The sequence below is a fragment of the Vidua chalybeata genome, chromosome 3 (assembly GCF_026979565.1).
Source record: "Vidua chalybeata isolate OUT-0048 chromosome 3, bVidCha1 merged haplotype, whole genome shotgun sequence".
Classification (NCBI taxonomy): domain Eukaryota; kingdom Metazoa; phylum Chordata; class Aves; order Passeriformes; family Viduidae; genus Vidua; species Vidua chalybeata.
The window spans coordinates 59,038,071-59,061,510 of NC_071532.1; the positions used below are offsets into that span (position 1 = coordinate 59,038,071).

The 23,440-nt window shown below is 36.2% G+C and overlaps 1 protein-coding gene across 4 annotated transcripts in view; it reads left to right on the forward strand.

Moving 5' to 3' along the window:
- EPB41L2 (erythrocyte membrane protein band 4.1 like 2) overlaps positions 1–23,440 on the forward strand; it is a 108,502-nt gene that overhangs the window by 25,586 nt on the left and 59,476 nt on the right. For all 4 annotated transcript variants that reach the window (XM_053937770.1, XM_053937768.1, XM_053937767.1 and 1 more), the window contains exons 3-4: positions 21,789–22,264; positions 22,942–23,154. In XM_053937770.1, the coding sequence (XP_053793745.1) occupies positions 21,789–22,264; positions 22,942–23,154 (689 nt within the window). The remainder of the gene's footprint in view (positions 1–21,788; positions 22,265–22,941; positions 23,155–23,440) is intronic.

The window sequence follows — 23,440 nt, forward strand, 5'->3', positions numbered from 1 at the left end:
CCAAAAGGATGGGTGGGTGAGGCTTCTGTACCTTGCCAAGGAACTTAATGGCTGATTGCTTGAAGCAATACTTCTTTAGTTGGGTCGCTTTTTAAACTCAGTTGTAGATAATTTCTAGGTTTATCTGCATATCCTGACTGAAAATGTTAACACTGCAAATCTGGGCTTTTTTAACCACTGCATTTTTAATTATATCCTGTTTTTAAAATGAAAACGATGAGAAAATTGTAAGGCTGGATACTGTGCAAGTGTTCTGCATATGGCACTCAAAAAAGCAGGATTCAATGAGACTCTCTGATTAAAAATTTTTTTTACATATTCAGTTTCAGCAATTACCAGTTGAAATTTCTTAAAAGGCTTTAGCATTTATGATAATCGGAATGATTTTCTGACCAATCTTTATTATAATAGAAATTTAAATGATGTCACATGTAGGAGGGTATTTCCTGAGGAATCCTTGGCTGGATGGCAGATAAGACTATAGTATGCAGAATTACAGAATAGCTGGGCTTGAAAGGGATATCCGGTGATCACATAGTCCAACCCATCTACTAAAGCAGGTTCACCTACAGCAGGATCATGGACAGACAGGTTTTGAATGTCTCCAGATCAGGAGACTCCACAACCCTTGAGTAGCCCGTTCCAGTGCTCTGTCACCCTCACAGACACATTCCTCATACTCGGATGGAACTTCCTGTGTTTGAGTTTGTGTCCCTTCTCCTATCACTGGGCACCACTGAAGAGTCTGGCCCCATCTTCTTGACACCTGTCCTTAAGATACTTGTGCGCATTGATAAGATCACTTTGGTTGCCTCTAGGCCAAACAGTCACAGCTCTGAGAGAGATGCTTCTGCCCCCTGATCACCTTCATAACCCTCACTTTAACTCTCTCCAGTAGTTCCTTGTCTTTTTTGGACTGGGAAGCTCAGAACACAGAACTCCAGGTGCAGCCTCATTAAGGATGAGTAGAGGGGCAGGATCACCTCCCTCTAACTGCTGTCAGTGCTCTTTCTAATGCATCCCAGGATACCATTTGCCTTGTTGGCCACAAGGGCACACTGCTGGCTCATGGACAGCTTGCTGTCCACCAGGATCCCCAGGTCCTTGTCTGCAGACCTGCTGCAGGTCAATTCCTGACGTTTACTGGTGCATGGGGTTATTCCTTGCTGGTCTTTGTCGAACTTGATTTGGTATCCCTCTGCCCAGCTCTCAAGCCTGTCCAGGTCTTGTTGAGTGGCACACATACATTTGTGTGCAAGTGTTTAAAGAAATGTATGTACTCATGCCTAACTCCTCCGTCTTGTAACTGCTAATGCATAGTGACAGTTCTTGGATTAGCAATGTCTGGATCTTTAGGGCTCATAGATGTTACATGCATGACTTCATTAACCTGGCATTGTGCATAGAACAGGGCTTGTTAAATGCATGTAGGTGTATTGATCTGACTGCTATTTGGCAACTCCTGATTGTGCTATAGCCTGGTAGCTCCCCAGCCTTTTAGCATTCCTTCTACAGCTCCTGCACTTTCAATGGCAGCTGCTTCTGTCAGATGTCCTGTGAGCTACTATGATGGGATTAAAATTACATTTTCTTCCATAAGCACCTGATTTGGATGATATATTATTAGTTATATATATATATATATATATATATATATATATCCATATTAGTCTATGGATAATCAGAGGAAAGCAATTTGTTTTTTCACAAACTTTCCAGCAGCTCTGTAATGGATCTCTCGTGGCTGATGCATGTGACTATGTTCTCGTAAATTGACCATGCTTGAATGCACTGATGATAAAATAAATGAATGAATTATTTTTCTCAATAGGCTGTTATGACTGATAGTGATTAAATTATGAGAGAGTGCAGAACACATTCCTTGAGTGGCTAAAAAGAGTTGTCTCTTCAAAGCGGCAGAGAAAGGACACTGGGTTTCTGTATTCCTATTCTGAAAAATTAAAGTGGTGCATAAAGGAGATGCTGAGTGCTGTGATAGCAATGTAAATTGACAAAGTTGTACTTTCAGTTTTGGTAAGTGTCAGGAGGTTTGAATTATTAGATACTAAAGACTCAGAATAGGTCTCTGGGGTCATCAAGAATCGAAAATAAACAACACCTATTTCAAGACCTTGCAAGTACCATTTGGCTTGTTAATCCTGTTGCCTTTTAGGGAAACTGATCCCAAAATCTCATTTGTTTGTTGTATGAAAAAACCCAAACCACTTGACATGTATTTCATATAGTTAGTCCAGAAATTTATAACCATTCATTTTTACATCATCTTTTCTCAATTAAGTTGTTTACAATTTCTTTCCAATGTACTATTACTATATAGTTCAGATTTCCTCATCCAGTGGTAGGGGAACTCTGAAAGCTGTTTTAGCTTTTGCATTACAAATGAGCATAATATTTGTGTGCTTGCATCATGCTTTCCTTACTCTTACATAATATCAATTTTATTCATAAGTAATGTGATACAGAATATTTGGTAAGTCAAGCATATTTAGAGACTTTATTAAGAATTGCTATTGATCACCTTAAATTTATTGAGCTCTTGATTTGTGCTGCCCAGCATCTTGCCTTTCTTATGTTCCTGAGAAGTGGGGGTTGTGTGGCACTCCAGCAAAGTGCTTGGAGCAGAGAAGCTGCCAGCCTTGTGTAGAGCTGTGTTGGAGTTAGTATCATACAGTATGGAGGTATCATGAATGGAGGGAGGAGAGTAAGTAGTGAGAGGAACACTCACCTAACTCTTTTTGTCTAAAATGTTTAATGTTATTGATAGATATGATGGTTTTAAAATCTAGTTTGATATTACCGTTGGGAAAAATTCAAATTGTATTGCACATTGCCAGTAAAGACTGATTAATCTGGGTGGTCCCTCTGCACTGTGCAGAGCACTAAGCCAGCTAGATTGTTGATTCATTTAGCTGTAGCGATTTCATCTGCAAAAAACCACAAATCTTAACAGGTAGTGAAAAGTCAAGAAAATACAAGCTTAAAATAAAGGGTTGCTAATGTTCAGTCTTAAATTCATTGAGTAGTTATACAGCTCCAATACAAAGGGAGTAATTTGTTGGAAGTGTTTTGGCAAGGTGGAACTACCATACATGGTTGTGGAAAAAGTTGTTACTTTTGGTTTTATGCTAGTCAGCTGAAGAGTTTGTATGAAAAGTTTCCTTGGAAGGCTCCTGATCCTGAAGTAGCAAAATACTTTGAATTTTGAATTTAAGTCTTCAAACATGTGGCACTTGCATGAAGGGCCCTAACTGGGAAATCAGTTTATGGTTCTTTTGAAACTCAGCCCTGTTAATTAAGACACTTTAAGAATGGAAAGTTTGGTTCTATAATATTTTTTCTTTAATCTTTCATTCACCACGATTATATACATGATTTCAAGCATGAAAAGAAATCCCTGTGTTTGGGGAAAAAATTATGGTGATGTTCAATTTATTAAACTTACCTAAGATATGAATAGAATAATGCATATTATTCTAACAGCCTGGTTCTCTTAAAGTTTGGGTTAGAACAATATGGAGATTTGGTAATATGTCCTCTGGGCATCAGATCTTGCTGTATCGTTTTTGGCACTGGTGATATCTAGGTTAAAGCTAGGGAGGGTGTGTTATTTATATAGTAGTCATACTTCTTGTTCATACTGGAAATAAATCTGTTGGCTCACTAATACCACCTTTGAGTCAAGATTTCAGTCAAAATACTCTTACTTCTGCCTAGAATTAGTCTCTTTGCCTACTTGCTGATTACATATTTGTAGTTTCATGAAGGTAAGGAATAGAGTTTAATAAGGGAAATTAAATTTGACATACTTTCTTTCCAATGGCTTTGTTTACACTCTTTTTTTGTATTTTTTCAGAATGTGTTTATCCTATGGTCAAAAATGAGACTGTAGCTACTCTTAGTGTATTTAAGTGAATTGGATGAGGTACCAAAAATGCTGCAGCTTGGGGTAGCAGCCCCAAAATATAATGGGTTTGTGCCAAACCAATATACTGAGTATTACAGTTATTCCTTTTTAACTACTGTTAGTTGCTGAAGTAGTTTGGTTGTCTACAGACACATACTTGCTGCCTTGAGATCCTGGAGAAAAGCAGCTATGAGAACATACATTTTCTAGAGATTTTTGTTTTTAAAAACGGAAATGTTGGATAAGTCCATGTTTTTCAGGAGTACCATTTTTTGTGATACAGTTACATCAGCAGAAGTATGTCAAGTACTGATACTCTTTAGCAGTTACCAATCTAACGACAAGCTTATGTGCTGATGGATGTATCCAGAATAGCCCTGTGAATTGTGATAGAGCATCTTCTGTCTTAAGCTGCATGTAGTTTTGTTTGGGTATTAAATGCTGCCTGTTAAGAATTGATATGAATATAGGTATTTGGACACCAAACTTAAATTCAAAAGAGGGATAGCTCAAACATTGGTTGGATAAATTTGTACTATTAAAGTAACCTATTGCAAGCTTCTACCACGCCTGGAAGAACTTATGATACACTTTCTTACACTTCAAAATAGAGTGACAGACTGTTAGTGCCATGGCAGAGCTGTAAAGGATCACTGGAATTTTCTGATAGGTGTACAAGAGATTAGGGAGTAGGTTTGGGGAAAAGACCTTGCTGCTTTGTATGCTGTAAGTGACCTTATGGGTTGACCATGTGTGTAAATTGAGTATCACGACAGCAATGCCAAATGTAAGATTACATTACTGCTGAAAAAAAATGCATTTTAACAACTACTGAACAAAAAGAAATAGAGGCTTTTGGAGAAAAATCCTGAAAATACCTATGTGCAGGCATATGCATATAGTTTGACAGAACAGTAAGAACTGCCAACCAATTGAAATCAGAGGATGTATTCTTTAAGATAGTTTTGCCATCAAATCAGTACAACCTGTGTGTTTAGAAATCCTCAGAAATAATACCTTTCTGCAGACTGTGCTGACGTTTTGACATAAAAGGTTTTTCACCCCCTTATTGATGGACTTGGTCAATGAATACGGGCTACAGGGCAACTGATTTAAGAGTAGGATATGTAACACAGTGGGATACCTGTTCTAGTTGTTTAAGAAATACAACTTTTCTGTTTCAGTATGTGGTCAGTTCTAGCTCTATTTAGAACGTACCTAAAATTTAGCATCTAACGTTGAGGACTTCTGTTGCTTTGCCATAGACAGAACTCAGGATTCCTTGTTATTCTTTTTAGAAGAAAACTCTCTCTTTATGAAAGATTAAAATGAGTGTTTTAGAAGGGCTTCACTGATGTCTCAAATAAAAACTTGAAATGTCTTTAGAAAGTGGCTTTATGGAATATTGCAGTGACTTCATTAATGAACTTGAAGATTTTAACATTTTCAAATGAGTTGTCATATCTGTTTGAGCAGCTGTAATTAAAACAGCCTAAAAGTGTTTTTAAAACACAGGAATACAAATTTACCAAGCAGCCTATTTTTTTTTTCTTTAAAAGTCTTTTATAAATGTTACCTTTTTTAAATTAACTTGGTTTTTGAATGTTAAAAACTTCTCTTGGATCATTCTCAAAGTGGTCAGAGCTAGAAGAAGAAAAACTGGCTCTAACAGAGCTTCTTAAAATTTGTTTGCATTCCTTTTATTCTTTCTGTGTTTCCTGAAGGGATTAAACACTAAGTAGAATAAATATTGCACAGCTTCCAAGAAACTTCAGTATTCTTTCTTTTTCAGCAGGACCGTAATGCTAGGAATTAGTGAAAAGACAAATGGCATCTTTCCATTTTGCAGTTTTTTTTTGATAATTGATTTTTGTTCCTGCTGGGTTTATTTTCATTTACTCAAGGATATATTTATTTTCATATACCAAAGGAATACTACAGATTAGTTAGAGCCAATTCTCAAAGTAGTGTCATGGTCAAAATTGAGAGAAGAAAAAGACTGTGATGTTTCTACCACCTCTGCAGGAGGTCTGCAAGCAGTAAAACCTGCTCCAAGTTGAGTAATGAAGAATATATATTTTTTGCTAAAATTTTATATTTATTCTTTGAACTGGAAAATTTACTCCTTAAATAAACACTGTACTCCTTTAGAGTAAAGATGAGGGCTATTTGTCTGCCGGGCAGATTGCAGCTCTCTTAACGTGTACTGAGATTAACATAGGCTGTGCAGCACAGCATGTGCTTAAACCCTGGCTCAGATTGAGCAGTCACAAAATGGATTGGTGACTTAGGCTATTCATCCCAGCCATGACAGTTTAAAGGAGGTCGCTGACAACGTCAACAGAGCATGCAATCCTTTTCTTCTACACAGGCTTTGCCTTGCGGTTTTTGTCAGGCAGAATCACAACTATTTAGGTCTGCCACTTTCATCTCTGTTACTCAGGGGCTGTTCTGGAAGAGATTCCATATGAAAGGAAGTTTGGTGTTCATTTTTGATACCTGTAATCCCTTCAGTTAGGGAACACGAAGATCTTAATAGGCTACGGATCAAGAACATAATCAATCCATGCTTTTCGGAGCAAGATACTTTGGGAGATGTGAGCAGAAAAATCTGGTGATTTATAACATTCTCAGATGTTATTACCACTTTGTTTAAAGAGTATTTCTGTCACTTCCCCAATTATTTGGGATGTTGAAATTGCTCACTGGAACATACATTGTGTTGCTTAGAAGAAGAAAAACTGAATCTCTTCAGCTTCCCAGGACCTCTTTGTGTTATGTTGGCTGAACTGGTTTCCAGTTGCTTTGGACAGAAAGAAAATCCCAATACTAGATTGTGGTATAGTTCTCATTAAAAAATTAGCTGCAGAAAGCATTCTTTATTTCTGAAGCTGTTTCATTCATATTATGTGTTTACCTGTGGCTTAATTTGTCATTACTTGAATGGCTTTTAAGTACTACACTTGAATTTTTTTTTATTTTGATCAGTTGGCAAATAAGGAGATTCATATAATTTTGTGAGCAGCTTATTTTACTTTTTCTTCTGTGGATAAGATTTGAAAGAAAAATCCAGCTTGCATATTAAATTGTTTATTTTATTTTTGTTCAGGTGAGGCACTAAACTGTCTGGGTGTAAGCCAGGCTCTTGATACAGTTTGGCACCCTGGCTTTCTAGCAATGGTGATGGAATTAAGAGTGGAAGACATAATACTTAATTGATAATCAGGAAGATTCTAAAAATAGCAAGTAAGATTAAGTGAAGGTACTAGAGGGGAGGGAGAAGAAAAGAGGATGAAAGAGATGCTTATACGTGAAACTAATATGAAGTAAGAAGGATTTCAGCATATTACGAATGGTGAACCCACATATCATATCTGAAAACAGCCTTGTTGCTATGTCTTGGGAATTTTTTGGGATCTGTTTCTTATTACAGGATTATGGAACCATGTTCTTTCTTTGCTGTTTTTGTCTAAATGTCTCTTGATCATATGACTATAAATATATTTAAAAGGCTTAAATGTTCATTTTAGTGTTGAGTAACATAAGCTGATAATACATTTTTAGAATAAGAATTATATAAATAACTTTGGACTATTTTTGATAGTTTAGCATACTTTCCATTTTATGTGAAGTATTGTACAATATTTTGTATATTTCACATAATCTTTGTGGGACAAAAAATATTTTTTTCTTTAAAAATTTGAAACTCTTACTTGGAAGTCACACCAAATGTGCTGTATTACTTATCTGTATATCATAAAAGCAATGCCTTCAGTTCCATTCTCTGTTTCCCTTTTCCAGTAAATTTAGTATTTTAAATCTTTATCTCAAGTTTTACAGTGTATTCTGTAGACATGTGCAGTCGAAAATTCATTCTCCTTTGTTAAAGAAGACAATGAAACACTGTTTTAATTGGCATGAGCAATGCTGCAGTTACTCTATGCGGAAAGAAGACTGCATATTCATTTTGCCTCAAGTATTGAATTGTTTCTGTGCAAATGTGGTCATGGTAATTAATGAAGTTGCCAGGAATCATGTGATGACAGCAGTACCTCATAGGAGGAATCTGTCAACACAGAATTCTTCACCTGATGAGCATTTGGTTCATTTTCTACATAAATATGGTGAAATTTAATTCCATTGAATTGGAATATATAGTTAATATTGTCTGTTTCCTCCAGACTTGAACTGAACTTCAGGTTTTCAGTGATACCATACAGCATGAATTAGATTGGAATATTCAACATGAGAATGTTGTATCTCTTGATGTGCACACAGTCCTTTTAGCTTGTGTGATAGTTTTCAGTAGAAATTAAGCTGGGAATATTTCTGTTCTTGTTTATAATTTTAAAAGTGAAAAAGCTAATTTCATAACTTTTTGTCGCTTTCATAACTCCCACGTAAACCATTCTGACACTCTGTACATGTAATGCAACTTTTGAGCATGTTTAGATGACCTCATGATGTAAACAGGTCAAAAAGACTTGTCTCCACTTTTTCTCTTCTATGTGAAGTTAGGAAGATTGCTTTTGTCTAGAGAAAACTAAGGTTCCCCTGTGGACTGTCACCCTTATATTTTAGGAGAGAAGTAACCTCTGTGTTTCAACTGAAAATAAGTGAAAGGCTATGATTTTGTCTCCTTAAATGGAACAATTAGAAGTACTTGATATCAGTGTTTGATAACAGAGGCCTTGAGATCTACTTTTGTTTTGGTCTACTTCTGTCGTAGTGAGCATGCCTTGTGTATCACTTTCTCCTCATAGTGCTCAAGTTTGTCTGTCTCTAAAAATTTTTTGCTAAAATAAGAAATATTTCTTTAGATGGGTCAATTTTATAACTGCTGCAAAGCACTTATCTTCAGAGGGATATTTTACACAGATGTTTTGTCTTTGTTTCTGTCTCTTCAACAGAAAGTAAATGAGATATAATTAATGATCTGTTTTTAAACCAGAAAGAAGGAACTGGTGAGCCAAAGATGTAGTTGAATTCTTGAGGCAGCATGCCTCTAATGTTGATGTTGAATGAAACTTGATGTGTAGATAAGCCAGAAAACCAGAAGTGAACTAATTAGAATACTGTCATTTTATGAATTTGGAGATACAGTAACACAGTTTTTCCAGGAAGTACAACTTTTCACTTAGTTCATTAGGCAATGCAAAGCAAGCATTTGCTGTTTAAAAATAAATACACAAAATAATTATAAGTGCAAAGGAAGGAGTATTCTTGTTTAAATCTTACAACAGAGGAGCAAATCTTGAGACTTGTCACAGATCGGATGTAAAAAAGTGAAGAAGCTACTCTGGAAGAGCTTTAAAAGTGAGGTGTATATACATGCTGGATCTCCTGCAGCCTCGCACTTGAAGGACCAAAGCTTGGAGATTTTGTGGGCTGACCAGTAGCATCTGTGATATAACATAGCTTGTACTGGAATGTTGGTGTCTTCCCACCCTGCCCCCTCTCTGGCCTCACTACAGCTTTTTGGCTATTAGACAAATCATGACCTTCTTTCCTGTTTTGTCTTCAGCGTCCGTTTCCTGTTTTTTCCTTCCCTCCCTCACCCCATTTTTTTTTTTACTGCTGACTTTCTGTCCAGTGGCGTCTACTTTGTTTCATTGCTAGCTTGCTTTTTCCAAGTTCTGTCTTTATAAAAGAGAGCAAGAAAGAGTTGAGAGCTACAGCATGAGTCCTTCCCTTTTAGAGAGTTTTTGAATCCACTTTTTAGTGAATTTTTTAAATGTTAATTTGCATGGTATTCATACTCTCTCCAAAAACTCAAGTCTGTCACATGGATGTATTTCTCCCAGCCAGATAGACACATTTTCTAAGGTTTAGAAGTTTTCGTACAGTTTTGTTGAGGTTCTTATGTTTTGGCAGAATTCTGAGAGTAGCATGCCTCAGACTTCATCCAGACAAGAGCTTCAGTTCTTGATCTCTGACATCTCACTTTGAGAAATAACCAAGTTCTCCTGATTTGTGAAAGAACATGATGTCATTTTAAAGAGTCACAGGACTGTGACTCTTGTCCTTCCGTTTGACACATGCTCTCTAGTGCTTCCACGCACATGCTTTCTCCTGCTTCCAGGAGTATGGTCTTGCAAAAAAACCCCAGTTGTTAACTAGTATACCATGGTAAAAAAAATATTGAATTAAATTTTGTCTGTACACGTCACCAATTTTAATTTTCTCATTGCTTTATATTTCAAAGTACTTTAGATTTTTAAAATCTAGATAGGGCAAGGGAAATCAATGACTGTGAGCTCAAACATGATTTTGGATTTAACATTCAATGCATGAGAAGCATACCTTTAGAGAACATCTGGGTAAATATGCTTTCAAGCATTTCTTCAGTCAGCACCTAAGCCAAAAGGAAGCAAGAAACCACTAAGCCAATGCAGACTCGGAGTGTCACTCAAAGTCTTTTCAGTGCAGAGTTCACAGTATCATGCTGTATGTGTTTGTGATAATAAAATTGTATGATGATAAATTACTGTCATCTTGAAGCTGTGTTTGCTTAGGACTGTTTCAAAGCTTTGAAACTTCTCTGCATGTACAGAATGAGAACTGAAAGTACAGCCCAAGAAGGCAGAATAAAGCCTCTGCTTGGCCTGGAAGCTTACTGTGACAACACACCATCCCCATTTGTATGTGGTCATTAAAAGGCTTTTCTGCAATGGGTGAGGCTGCTTTGGTAAACTGCAGTTTGTGATGTATATTTATATGGGAGTGTAATTAAATTTGTGGTTTGGCAGGACAACATTCTTTTTTCCTTTTCTACAGGACAGTCCTAAATACTCTTCCCCACCTTGTTCTTGGTGTTCACAAATGAATTATTCTTTTAAATCTTTCTTATCTATTGTCATTCCCTAACTCTCCAAAGAAAACTTTGTTTAAATAGTTACTCCCTTGGGACTTTCATGCATATCCTGTTATCTGTTTTATATTACAATCTTTCCTGCTGGGAATGTCCTTTCAAAAAGCACAAAACAGCTAAAGCACTTAGATGACTAATAAGTGTGTTAAGTGCTGAAGTCTAGGCACAAACCCAGCATTATTAGCATTGGTTTTTGCCTTTATCTCCATTAAACTTGTTTCTGACCTCTAGATTCAGACATGAACTAGGCTCCTTTCACTTTGTCTTGCCCAGAGATGTTGCAGTGGTTGCAGTGTTGCTAGTTGTGAAGCCACTGCCGTGAAAAGTAGGAAACTTTTAGAAAGTTGCTCATGTTTTCACTCTTCTAATCAAATACCAGCATTCAGAAGAGCCCATGGGAGTGATGAAGTTTTGGCTGCCAGTTTTATTTGCTCAGCTAAGAGGCATCTCCACTGCTTTCTGTTGCTTGGGATTGGCAGAGCTAACTCCCACAGGAGCAATAGATGCATACTTTTTAGAAGAGCAGTGTTATCTCTAGTTTCAGTGCTTCTTATATATTCAGTAAACATAAGTATGTGGGAAATAGTTTGCTGTGTTGTGCTTTACATATATCATGTGACCTGTATTATAATTGTTTTGAGTAGGTGGGAAACATTCAGCAAATTTGTTCTGCTTTTTCAAGGGAACACTTCTGTTCCAGTAGCACATGAAAGACTTGGTTAGCTTGTGCTAGCTGCAAACATAAAAACTAAAATACCAAAACATGACCTCTCAGGTGGCTAACCTCTGAGGTTTGGGGAATGTGGGAGAGCAGTCAGGGAATATTGGATAGCTTTTATTCATTGCAGCAGGAGGTGAGAACTATCCTGGTTTTAACTATTGTACTTTTAATTTGTGGTAGTTGTTTTTTGTTTGTTTTGGGATTTTTTTTTAAATTATGTTATACAGTTAATAACCTGGGCATGCTTACTTGCATGTGCATTAAGCTCTCCACAGGTTCTTATTTCCACAGGTTCTTCTAATCACAGTATGATTCACATACTGGTAACAACTTAACCCAGCAAAGACACAGCTGCAATTTTCCAGTAGAAGTCCAAAAATACTTAGCCATATACCTTGAGACATTGCACTTACTTGGAATTTGGACTAAGCTTGTTTAAGAATGATTGCCATGGATGTCATTTAATCAAGTATTTGGAACTGAATTTATGATTGGTAGAAAGTGTGGCAGTATCAACTTCAGTATTACGACTTGAATTCAGAAAAACAGACACTAAAAAAGAATAGCGGCAGGAGATGATTCTCCTGTCATCTGCATAAAAAGCTTTATAATTTTATTTTCACTTTTTCCAACTCTGTTTCCCTCAGTAATGGCAATCATCTACCAGTATTGTTCAAGTGCCTTGCCTAAGAGAACTGTGCCCTCTGTGGTGCTTATATTTGGCAATAGCAAAAATGAAACGCCCTTTAAAGTGGAAATATAGAACTGATGTTGCTGCCAAAGAAGTCACTTTTGTGGTTATGTTTAGACCCTAAAGCTTTGTAAACATTTGTCGATTGAACTCTAGTCTTGTACATGCCAGAGCAGACTGTCTTAATGCATTTGTCAGTTGTGTTTTGGCTTTGTGTTTTGTGGTTCCTAAGTTGGATGAGCTGAAATAAAAAGCTAGCAGGCATTTTGAATGTGATCTCAGTAGCATCCACATCTGTATGACATTCAGCCTCGATGTGCTTGTGAAAAAAATGTAATGGCTGCATCTGCTTATGAAAATTACTTGAAAATATGTGTGTACTGGTCTCTCTCTTTACTGAAAGTACAGACTAGTTGCTTTTCTTTTTTTCCCTGACATTGAATTCTGGTATTGCAGAGATTTCTCTTTTTGCATGCTGTTGTACACTTCCTGAACATGTGCGAGGGTAATAATTCTCTATATGACTTCCACTGCAGAGGAAATAGATACTTGTCAAAACAATGATGTGCATCTGGAATTCCACCATTCAGGAACTTTATTACGCTGAGGCTTTCCAGTTTGCAGTACAAAAAATTCTCAGGTACTAGTACATTATTTTTCACCAAGTTGGCAAGCGTTTTGATTAACTATGTTATTGTAAGTGCCGTGTAAGCATACTGCATGCAAGAGTGAACATAATGTTGTCAGTATAAAAAGAACTTGTTTTTAATCTTGCCAATACATTATAAATAGAAAGAATGATAGTTGCAAATGGAATTTTTTATTGTGGCATCTACAAATCAATCACCTCCAAATCAGAACAATGCAGATAATTTACAGAATCCAAATGGGATTGTCATTGTCTGCCCCACCCCCTAGAGCTTCTTTATTAAGAATTGGAAAAATGTAAATGTTTGCCTGTGCTTCAGTGAAATTGTGTGACTGTCATAGAACCAGCCATTTGGCAAGGTGGGATAGAGTGGAAGGATAGGAATGGAGATTGGAGGGACAGCATTGCTCAGAACAAACAAATACTCACTGCTGGCTTTAATCTCTAAAATTTTGGGTATTATGAGGGTTTAATGTAAACAGCCAAAAAGCACTGTAAACTTGCAGAGTTGATTTTAAAAATAGGACAGATTTTTCTCAAAATCTGTGTTGATCTTAGTTTGTTGGACAGATAACAGGAAAACAGAGCTGTCTCTTGACCCATGTTCATTTTCTGTCTGCTGGAATGAATTTGGAACTAAATCCCGTTTTTCCACTTGAGCATGTCCTTCTCTAGCAGTGTCAGGGCCTGGGTGGGGTCACTTGTTCAATACAGCTTTTCAAAACGACTGTTGGATTCTCATCAGATTACAACACTTTTTTCAGTGCTGGGGAAGAGTACAAAGCTATCTTGATGAACAGATTATATTTGTGCATAGGTACTCTGGCAAAGACAAACTTCTTGCTTAAAATTAATTTTCTGTTTGAGACTTATTCTTTGCCTTGATATAGCAGCATATTTGTGGATTGAAAATACAGAAGGAACAGATTTCTGTTAGCTCTGCATGTGGCAGAGATAGCACAAAGAGAGCTGCTGGATGTATATTTGCTTAAATTCCAATGTGGGCATTGCAGCTTGGCTATGTGTAGTATTTATGTTCTGGTTTTCTTAAGGCCCTGGGGTTGAGTTTTACATGGTCTATAGGTGCTGTTACAAACATAATGCAGTTTTCACTGCAACTTTCATTTAGTTTGGAAAACAGCACTTTCCAACATTATTTTCTTAGTTTTGTTGCACATTTTTAGACTGCTGCACAGTGTCAGGAGATAAATTTCTACATAAATAGCTTTTAAAGAATCCTTACTGGCTTTCATGTCTTGTAGGATTATCTTTCCTTTCTGGAGTTTTCCTTCAACTGACTTATCCATTAAAACTAAACCTTTAAAGTTGTATATGGATTTCAGTAACCAAGTTATTCACCAGACAAAATGGAGACGTCCTGTGGCAGGTGTTCTAAGAAAAGTTGAGGCACTTGGGTGATAAGTAATAGGTATGTGTTGTGCTGCTTTAACAGGAAAAAGGATTTTGAGAAAAATTAATGTTCCAGGATGTAATTTGAGTTTACAGAGTAGAGATTATTTCCCCAGGGCTGATTTACAGAAATTTGTCAGCATAATAGTTTTATTGTGAAAATATTCTATCTAAACTACAGATACTCACTTTGCAATTTCAGACAGAAGTAGTTTTTTGTGTCACATTCAATTTGCTGTCTATATCCTTGATTTTTTTTCTTTGTCTTTACAGCAATCTTCAGAAATAGACTAGTATTTGTCTTACGTTGTTGTTTCAGAACTACCTTATAAATTCTCACCATCCTATTGTAGGAACTTGCCAGTGTTTTTATGATGAGCTTTCTGTGTTCTGTGCACTGGAAGGAATGGTTACACAACTACAATAATTTTCTCACAGTATAAAAATGAGTTCTTGAAACTTCAAGATTTAAATAAGGACAAGAATGTGTTTGGGAGGGAAATATTACGTGTTTGCAAGTCATCAAGTGTATGATGGCATGGATATAAACTTGAAGGCTAATAAAATACTTGTTACTTTGAATAGTGACTTCATTATCTAGATAAAAGGATTCTTATGAATATAGTTTCTATTAGCTTAGGGGCTGCTAGCCACTGTGACATGCCTGTAATTCCCTGGAAACTAGATTTGATAGGCATAGGATTCTTTGGGAGGGCACCACTGTGTGCCATTTCTTCTCTTGGAGATAAGCATGATGTTATGTGAATATGTGTATGTATTTAGACACACACGTGTTCATGTACACGTGTAACTAATTTACGTTGTCATGGAGTCATGATTCACTGTCTGGCTCTGAAGTTATATTTATTAAAATATGTTATGCTAATACTTCTATGAAAACATTCCATCACTTGTCATAATCTGGGAATTACACTTGAAATTGAAGTATTGTTGCTGTTTAAAGTTTGGCCTTTGAAATGTGCTACTGACTTTCAGAACTATTATGGCACCATCTGCTGACCAATGCACAGACTGGCAATGTCAGTTTGCTCACCTGTTTAACTCCTTCAGAATAAGTTCCCAGTTTAGGAGGAAGCCAAAGCAGAATCATGAGGAGAAAGGGCAATTTTTTCAATGGCTTACATTTGGGAAAAACTTTTACTAGGAAATATTATTACAAAGGCAAAAGTCTAAATCAATACAGATTTAGTTGTCTACTCACCTGAAGTATTGCTTAAGCTTTCTCCATGAACTCTGAAGCTTTAAAAGAAGGAATTGGTTTTTTTTCCTTTTAGCTATATATGGCATAGGATTGTTCTTGGTAGTCTGTTTTTCAATGTGTTACCTTCTAAGCCTGCAATGAAGAGCAATGACAGCAGGAGATCTGTCCAAGCCCCAGTTCTGGTGGTCTTGTCACAGCCTGGGAAACCAATGGGCTCTGACAGGCTTCTGCCCTGTGGCTACTGCAGAGACTCACAAAAAAGCCAAGTCTGCAGTCTGTCTCTTCAGCCTCTGCAGTTAACCTTGATTTTTGTGCACAGTGATCATCAGGGAAGGAGCAGACAGGAACAGTGTTTGTCACATTCATTGTGTGTAAATACCTAGGTTTGGGTTAAATTGCTAGATACTGTCTTTGATTAATAACTTAAAAATAGGTGGCTGGATTTTATGCGTATAAAACATGTACCCATTTCCTCTGCTTTTTCTGTTGTAACTTTATCATACTCACTAGTTTGCTGAACTTGATCTTTGACTTTTGTATAATCTATTTTGTTTTAGGAATATGCTTAAAAATGAATATAATCCAAATTATTAGATTCAGCTTTCAAAGTATGTTTGTATGTATAAACAATTCTGTGTATTTATACATACAGAGAACTGAGGTGTTTTAGGGTTGATATTTGACTGCAGAACAATATTTAATTGGGAACTGTATGATGTGAATGTTGCAAATTGATCTAAGCCAACTTTAGAGATGTTTTTGCTTTCTTGAAAACTTCATTCTTTAGTAGAATTTATTCCTTGGTGTTCAGAGCACTCCATGTCTTTTCAATTGTAGTAATCCATTTAAATAATGACTAAAAGGAGAAATTGGATTTGCTTTTTGCTTTGTCTGCTAATAGAATGTGTGCAGGTTATATTGGCACCTTCAGCAAAACAATGCTACACAGAATCATGGTATACCACGAGTTTTGTTGTCTACATACCAATGATAAAATACAGATTTTAAAATTAGCAGAAATCTAAAATAAAGTTATTTAGTTACTCCTTCAGCCAAAATTGAAATTTAAATTACTGTACAGAAAAGAACTGATTTATGTTTTTGTAAAAATATAGTTGTAGTATCAAATTTCTCAGATATTACCTACTGTTTAAACTAGATCCTTTCACACTCTAAAGTATCAGTACCCGTTCCAGCTAGGATTTTACTTCTTTATAGCTTTTATATCAACAAATCTTACATGTTGAAAGCAGCATGAATGATGTGTCCTAACCATCTGTGAAATGCAGATCAGGCTTCTGCTGAGCTTCAGATCAATAATATGACAAGAAATAAACAACTTTATTTGGGAGCTTTTTTGCTTTGTTTTAGGCATATATACACATGACCTTGTTTCAGGTTTTCATGTGTATTTTTTCTGATGTTAGAAATATTCTTTGATATGTTTTTGGATTTTTTTTGTGTGTAGCCCATGTGAGATAAATATTTGGAATATTTATGAAGGTAGTGATTTAAAAAATAAATTATTAATACTGTGGTGATCCAGAAAATTACCTAACCTGCACAGACACACATTTGCTTTTAGTGCACTGAGCTGTAATTTATTTCTGTAAAAGTAGATTGATTTTTTTTTTTCCTTTTTCTTCTATGCCATGATGGTTTCTCTGTGAATCCTAGTAGACTGATGGAGATAAAACTATCAAAGCAATTTTTATTTATTGAGTTTGCTATGAATTTCAGTGACAAACTGAAAAAAGGAGAAAGAAGTTTAGGGCTGCATTTTCTACTTCTATGTTCTCAGAAAATGAGTAATATGAGATCCAGAAATGTATGGAAAAAGGATCTGGATTTGTTCGTCTGTGCTGATAAATAAGAAATACGGTAACAGAAGCAGTGAATTAGAACATGCATCATCAAAGAATACTTCATTTCATTGCAGTTGGTTTTAATATTGTCTGTGATCTTTGAGCTACACTACTTTTTTCTTTTGCTATCTCTCTCTTTTTTCCTTTTTTTTTTTTTTAAACTTCATGTTATATTTGATATGTTTTCTGTTTCTAGTTTATCTATGGTGGCAGGAATCCTTTTGGTCAGAAAACTACATTTCAAGAATTTATGCTAGAAAGTGGAAGAAAGGTGTATCAACCAGCTGACCAATCTATATACCTGAGAGGAAGGAGTGTAAGGAAAGAATGTAGCATCCTTTTCTGCTTTCAGCTGGGAACTCTAAGCATTAAGCTGGGCCAGCACTAAGTTCCTTCTCAGTGCAATAAAAAGAGAGAGGAAGGGATGAATAGAGAGGAGTGAGATTATCTGTTGTCTTCAGTTGCTTCCTGGTCATCACCCTTACTTGGGGAAGTTGATAGAGTTATAAGTGGGGCAGATCATCCTGTAAAAGTGGGATCAGTTTTAACAAACTCACCTTCTCGACAGAAATTGTGAAGTGTTTTGCAGTACTTTTTTCCATTCCACCCTCACCTTCATCCTTGCAGTTTAGGTAGTCATTCAGTTGGCATGAGCCAAGTTTTCGGGAGAATTACAAAAGATACAACTGTTATCACTTGTGGTTTAATGTCATGAATGTAATGTAATGTCATTAAGCATGAGCTTAATGTCAATTACAAAATCTACCAAGATAATTTTCTCTGTTCAGACACTGGTAATCCTTTATTTGAGCATCACCCTGAGGCTCCTTCTCTTTAGGCTACTCTTGCTGCAACATTGTTATTCTCCTTTCTCAATTCCAAATGAAACACAGATTTAATGTTACCTTGCAGTACAAAAAAGGTGAGATAAGGAGAACCCTATCAACTCTATCCTGCTGCAGTTGTTACAGAGCTTACAAAAGATTACAGAGGTAAAAATATTCAGTGTGCTTATGCTACATAGTAAGAATAAATGAGAGTTTACTTGAAGACAAAATCAAGAAAACATGCAGTTGAAGTTGAGAATTCTAAATTTGCAATCTGATTTATTTCTTCACTATATCACTTCTGAGACAAATGCTGTCTGCTGCTTGTTTCCATTTGCTTTCTGGCTCACTGTTGGCTGTTACACCAGAGCTGTGTGAGATCATGTGAGGTCTTCGCTATCAGGGCATGAGGGAATCAGGAAAAAGACACTTTCAGAAAACCTGGTTTCTTGATTGCTTGACTGTTGTGAAGGTAACATCAGAGGCTTTACAAACTGGACTCCAGTGTTTTGTCCCTCCCTATCTCTGTTTTTTCTGTGAACTACAAAACTGGAGGATCTGACAGAGCATTGAGATAGGGAATGCGAGACCCAGTTTTGTGTTTCTCAAGAGATAGCTAATTCTTGTACTAACATGCAACTCTGGAAAAAAGAAATGTATCAAGCTAATGTGCTAGAGAAGGTAGGTATTTTGGGAAGACTATAACTTACACTCTTGGTCAGTGTCCTTGTGTAGTTAACTCATCCACCTCTTCACAGTTAATTCAGAGACTACTGGGAGTATAAAGAAATATGCAGGCTCAGCAGAGAGGTGTGCTTCCTTTTGTAGGGTTCTCCTGTCTATTCCTCTTCTCTCCCTCTCCCCTCCCCACCCCAAAAAGCGCTAAAGTTTATAGGAAATTGAGCTCAGGAAAGAAATCCCTCCTGCTGTGGGCATCAAATAAAGGCATTAAGTGAACATGGACAGATCTCTTCAGACAGGGGATGTAACAAGTTTCCCTTGCATCTGCAGTATAAAGTTGTAAGTTCACTTTATAACTTTGATTATGGAAACCTGGACACTTGAAATGCAAAACCTTTCTTGTTTCGCATTGAGCAAGTTTGTGCCACCCACTGCTATTCTGTCTAAATTTAATCAGTTACGATATGTAACTTGATATTCTCAGTTTCTTTTATTGTGAGAACAATATCATAGAGATGTGTTTACAGGGTGACTTATTTTGCTTAGTTCTAAGGAATTTTATGGAGATGTCTCCTTTTTGACTATAATCAAATTGTGATATTAATTTTGAGAGTGCTATATAATAATGTTTTATTAGTTTGTACGTGTATTTCATGCATTTCTGCATATTTTGAAAAGTAAAACTAAAAAGTGCAGGAAATATAGTGACTTCCCTATAACTTCTTTGAAGATTTGTATATCAAGTATTATAAAATTATTTTAGCTACTTTCTGAGAAAAAATTGGTTCTTTCTTAGAGATGTATGAAAAAAAAAATCACCACCATCTCTGTTACTTGTGAAACCTCCCTTATGAATTTATTAAGCAGTGTGGATTGTTACTCTCTGATCAGCAGACGTTTCAATTTTTCTCAGGGAAAATTGAGTTTAGTTTTCTAGATAGTGTTCATTTTTCATTTTGATAATAAAGTTTTACATTATTATGTTAATAAGATAGCTACCATTTGGAAAGAACGGGAGCACTTCTGTGTGAGATAGGTGGTAGCAAAATGTAATTTGATTAGTAACAGCTTGGAAAGTAGCATACTAATATATGGCTTTAAATAGCAAATTCTTTCATCTCAATAGTGAAAGGGAAACCTGCCTTTCAGAGGCCTGTAACCTCTGAGATAAATAGTACTTACATAATGTTTAATATTTTATCACAAGCTTTATTAGTAGTATTGAAACTTGAAGGGTTTTATAAAAAGTGGTAGAGATGGCTACATAACTGTAATATTTAAGCTAGAAATGTATTCAGAAGTCTCTAGTGTAGCAGTAAAGGTACTAACTTTTAAGTCAATTCCCCCTTGGGAAATGCTTTGATGTTAGGTAGTGTAGTGTTAAGTGATGAACAAAAAAAAACCCACACACCATTGCAGCTACTTTGGTCTCAAGATGCTTAACGTGAATTTGCCTGTAGATAGTTCAAGGCTCCCATGTCTAGGCTTCTTAGTAAGATAACTGTCAAGATGGTGTTTCCTTTGGCTCAGTATTGCTCATCTCTTTGGCCAGAATGGCTTCTCTTGTATATTTAGGTAACTATTAGATTCCTTTTTTCTTTCTTTCATATTAGGGATTGGTTTAGCTTAACTCTTTCTGACTGCCTATGGATGTGCTTTGGAAACCTGGAGGCAAAGTGTTGCTGCTGCCTTGTGAGCTAAACTAGTTCTCAATTGGCTTCAAATGCAGTTTAAATTGCTGTGCAAGTTAATTGCATCAAGCCTGAGCTCGATAACCTTGACTCTTTTTGGGCATGGGTGAGAGCAGTGGAGTTCAGCAAGAGCCCTGAACCTAAGAGCCTCCTGCCTCTAATGGCATGCAGTGAAGATAATCATAACGGAGAGGGTTCCCATGTTATAAAGATATAAATGTGATTGTAACTAACTGTGAAACTTTAGGCCAGAAAAACAGACCATCAATTTAAAATTAATTGTTTTCAGAAGATTGTAAGTAAATACCTTGACAAATAATGAAATGTAACCATTATAAACTTTTGTTGGACACTTGTATGCTTATTTTTGTTGGCTCACTTCAATAAATGGTAAAAAAGTAGTTATAATACACTTCTAAAGCAATGCAGCACAGTGCCACAAAAATAACAACACTTGTTTATTCCAATTTTTTTTTTGTATAAATAGCAGTAATGTTAAGTTGAAAGGTTATTTTTGCGTGTCCTGTTGTTACAGTATTGTGATTTATCTTAAATTTCACTGAAGGAAGAGTAAGCAGAAGTGATGAGAGTATAAGAGTTATATATTATTTTTTATATATATATATATATATGATTGATATAAAGTTCTTATTAAAACCCAACCTTAGGTTAATTAAAAATGTATGCTCCCCGGCATTATTAGTAATTTCAGCAATATCACTGACTTATAATTTCTCAATTTTTTATACTCGCTATCATGCTCACCTTCCTTGTGTCCTGTTCTTTGGTAATCTTACTCTTGCATTTCCAATTACTTATTTTAAGTTGGTAAGCGTTGCCAAATAACAGGGGAGTTGTACCTACCAGTTTTACTAGAGAAGGTGGTTGCTCTTCTGAAAATTCATTTTCTGGGTCTGCTGAGGAGCTCAGTAGAAAGAGAACTGAATTACTTCTGAAATAATCTTGGCCAATAACATTAGGAACAAATGCCTTTCAGTGAGCACACTTGAAATTTTATCAAGGAGAAGGAAACTGTAGATCTTTTATCTGCAGAGCACTAAGTTTTAGCTTACTGGTCTTACTTGTGAACTCAATACTTGAAAAGAAGTATTTCTTTAACCCTAATAAGTCTAATAATATACATGAGGCTATGAATTTCTACAAATTACTGCAAATAATCAGTCAGTAAAAGTAGTGATGCTGCATAAAACTATTTTTATTGTTGCTTCTTTTAGTGTCAGCTGTGATAATGACAACTGAAATTGGTTCAGAGACTGAAGTAAAGAAGGATTCTGAGCAGCTGGGACCAGACAAAGCCAAGGACAAGTCTGAAGAAGCATCAGAGACTCCAGGAGATCAAAAGTCCAGGGAAACATCCTCTGGAGAAGCTCAAGATTCTTCTGTCCCAGCACCAACTAACCAAAGTAGTCCAAGTAGCCAGAAGAAGGAAAAATCTTCATCTGAAAGCAAGGGTATTTCTCGTTTCCTTCCCCCTTGGCTTAAGAAACAAAAGTCATACACCTTGGCAGAGCCCAAAGATGAGCCCAAGAAGAGGGCTACAGGGGAAGAGCAAGTAGCAGAAGTAAGTGAAAGCCAGGCAGTAGAGGGGGTGGCTCAGCCAAGAAAGAGCTTGGAAGAAGCAACTGAAAACCGACAGAATGCTAAAGCAGATGACAAAGAAAAACACTCCGTTAGTAGTGCTGAAATACAGGTACGTGTGGGAAGGCTCATAGATACTTTGGAGTAATTTTAATGAAACATGATTAATGAATTATTTAATTAATGTAAAGCTTTGTTAAAATCATACTGGGGAAAAAATGACAGCTATTCCAGTTGCTAGGTTCCAGTCCTGTTTTTTGTGAAGTTGCATGTCAATTCTTAACATTCATATTCTAGGGTGGCAAAGGCCAGAGATACTGTGGAGTCTTCCCCTATGAAAATATCCAAAACCCAAGTGGATATGATCCTGGGCAAATTGCCCTTTGTGGCCCTTGGGGTATTGGACTAGATCTCAAGAGATCCCTTCCAAACTCAACCTTGTGTTCTGTGATTCTATATCACTTGGCTTTCATAAACACTGGGGTTTAGTTCAGTATAATTCCTGGAGCTTCTTAATAAATTTGTTTCTCTTTGGAAGAAAGCCAATAACTCATATTAAAAAAAACCAAATCTCATTTCAAGGAAAGGGGAAAAAAGGCACCTCCTCTGGTTTGAGAACAAGAATGTCTGGTCTCTAAAAGACCTTAATGCTTATGCTGGTTATTGTGTTTCCAGTATGTGCATAACTTTAATGAATGGTTACTGACTTATTTATTAGTAGCTTATGAAAGGAATGAACAAGTTTAAAATATCCTCCTTCCTGAGTTTGTTTGTCTGTATTTTATATAGCCTTCCAAAGAAGATGGTAAAGAAACAGAAGTAGAGGAAGTTGCAGAGAAAAAGGAAGAAAAACAAGAAGAAAAAGAAAAAAGGGAGACAAAAGAAGTGCAGACAGCTGAAATTAAAATAGATAACATTCCTCAGAAGTCTCCAAAGAAAATCAAAACTGTGCAGTGTAAGGTGATGCTTCTGGATGGCACAGAATACAGCTGTGACCTAGAGGTAAGGCATCAAGTTATTATATAAAGAGTGTTTTCTGTAGGGAAAAGAAAACTTGCTTTCACTGTACTGAGTGTTTAACACTATCGCTAGGAGTAAGTTAATGTTTCAGTTTAAAATTACATCTTTAAAACCATATCAGTTTATTCTTAAAAATGCACTACACCAGCTGATTATTTGACAGCTCAAATTTGTTTATTTTTCTAAAACATTAAGGTTTTCCTGAAGGTAGTGGGACATGTGCTAATAAAGCTTTCTTGAGTTCATTAATTTTTTTAAAGTTATCTCA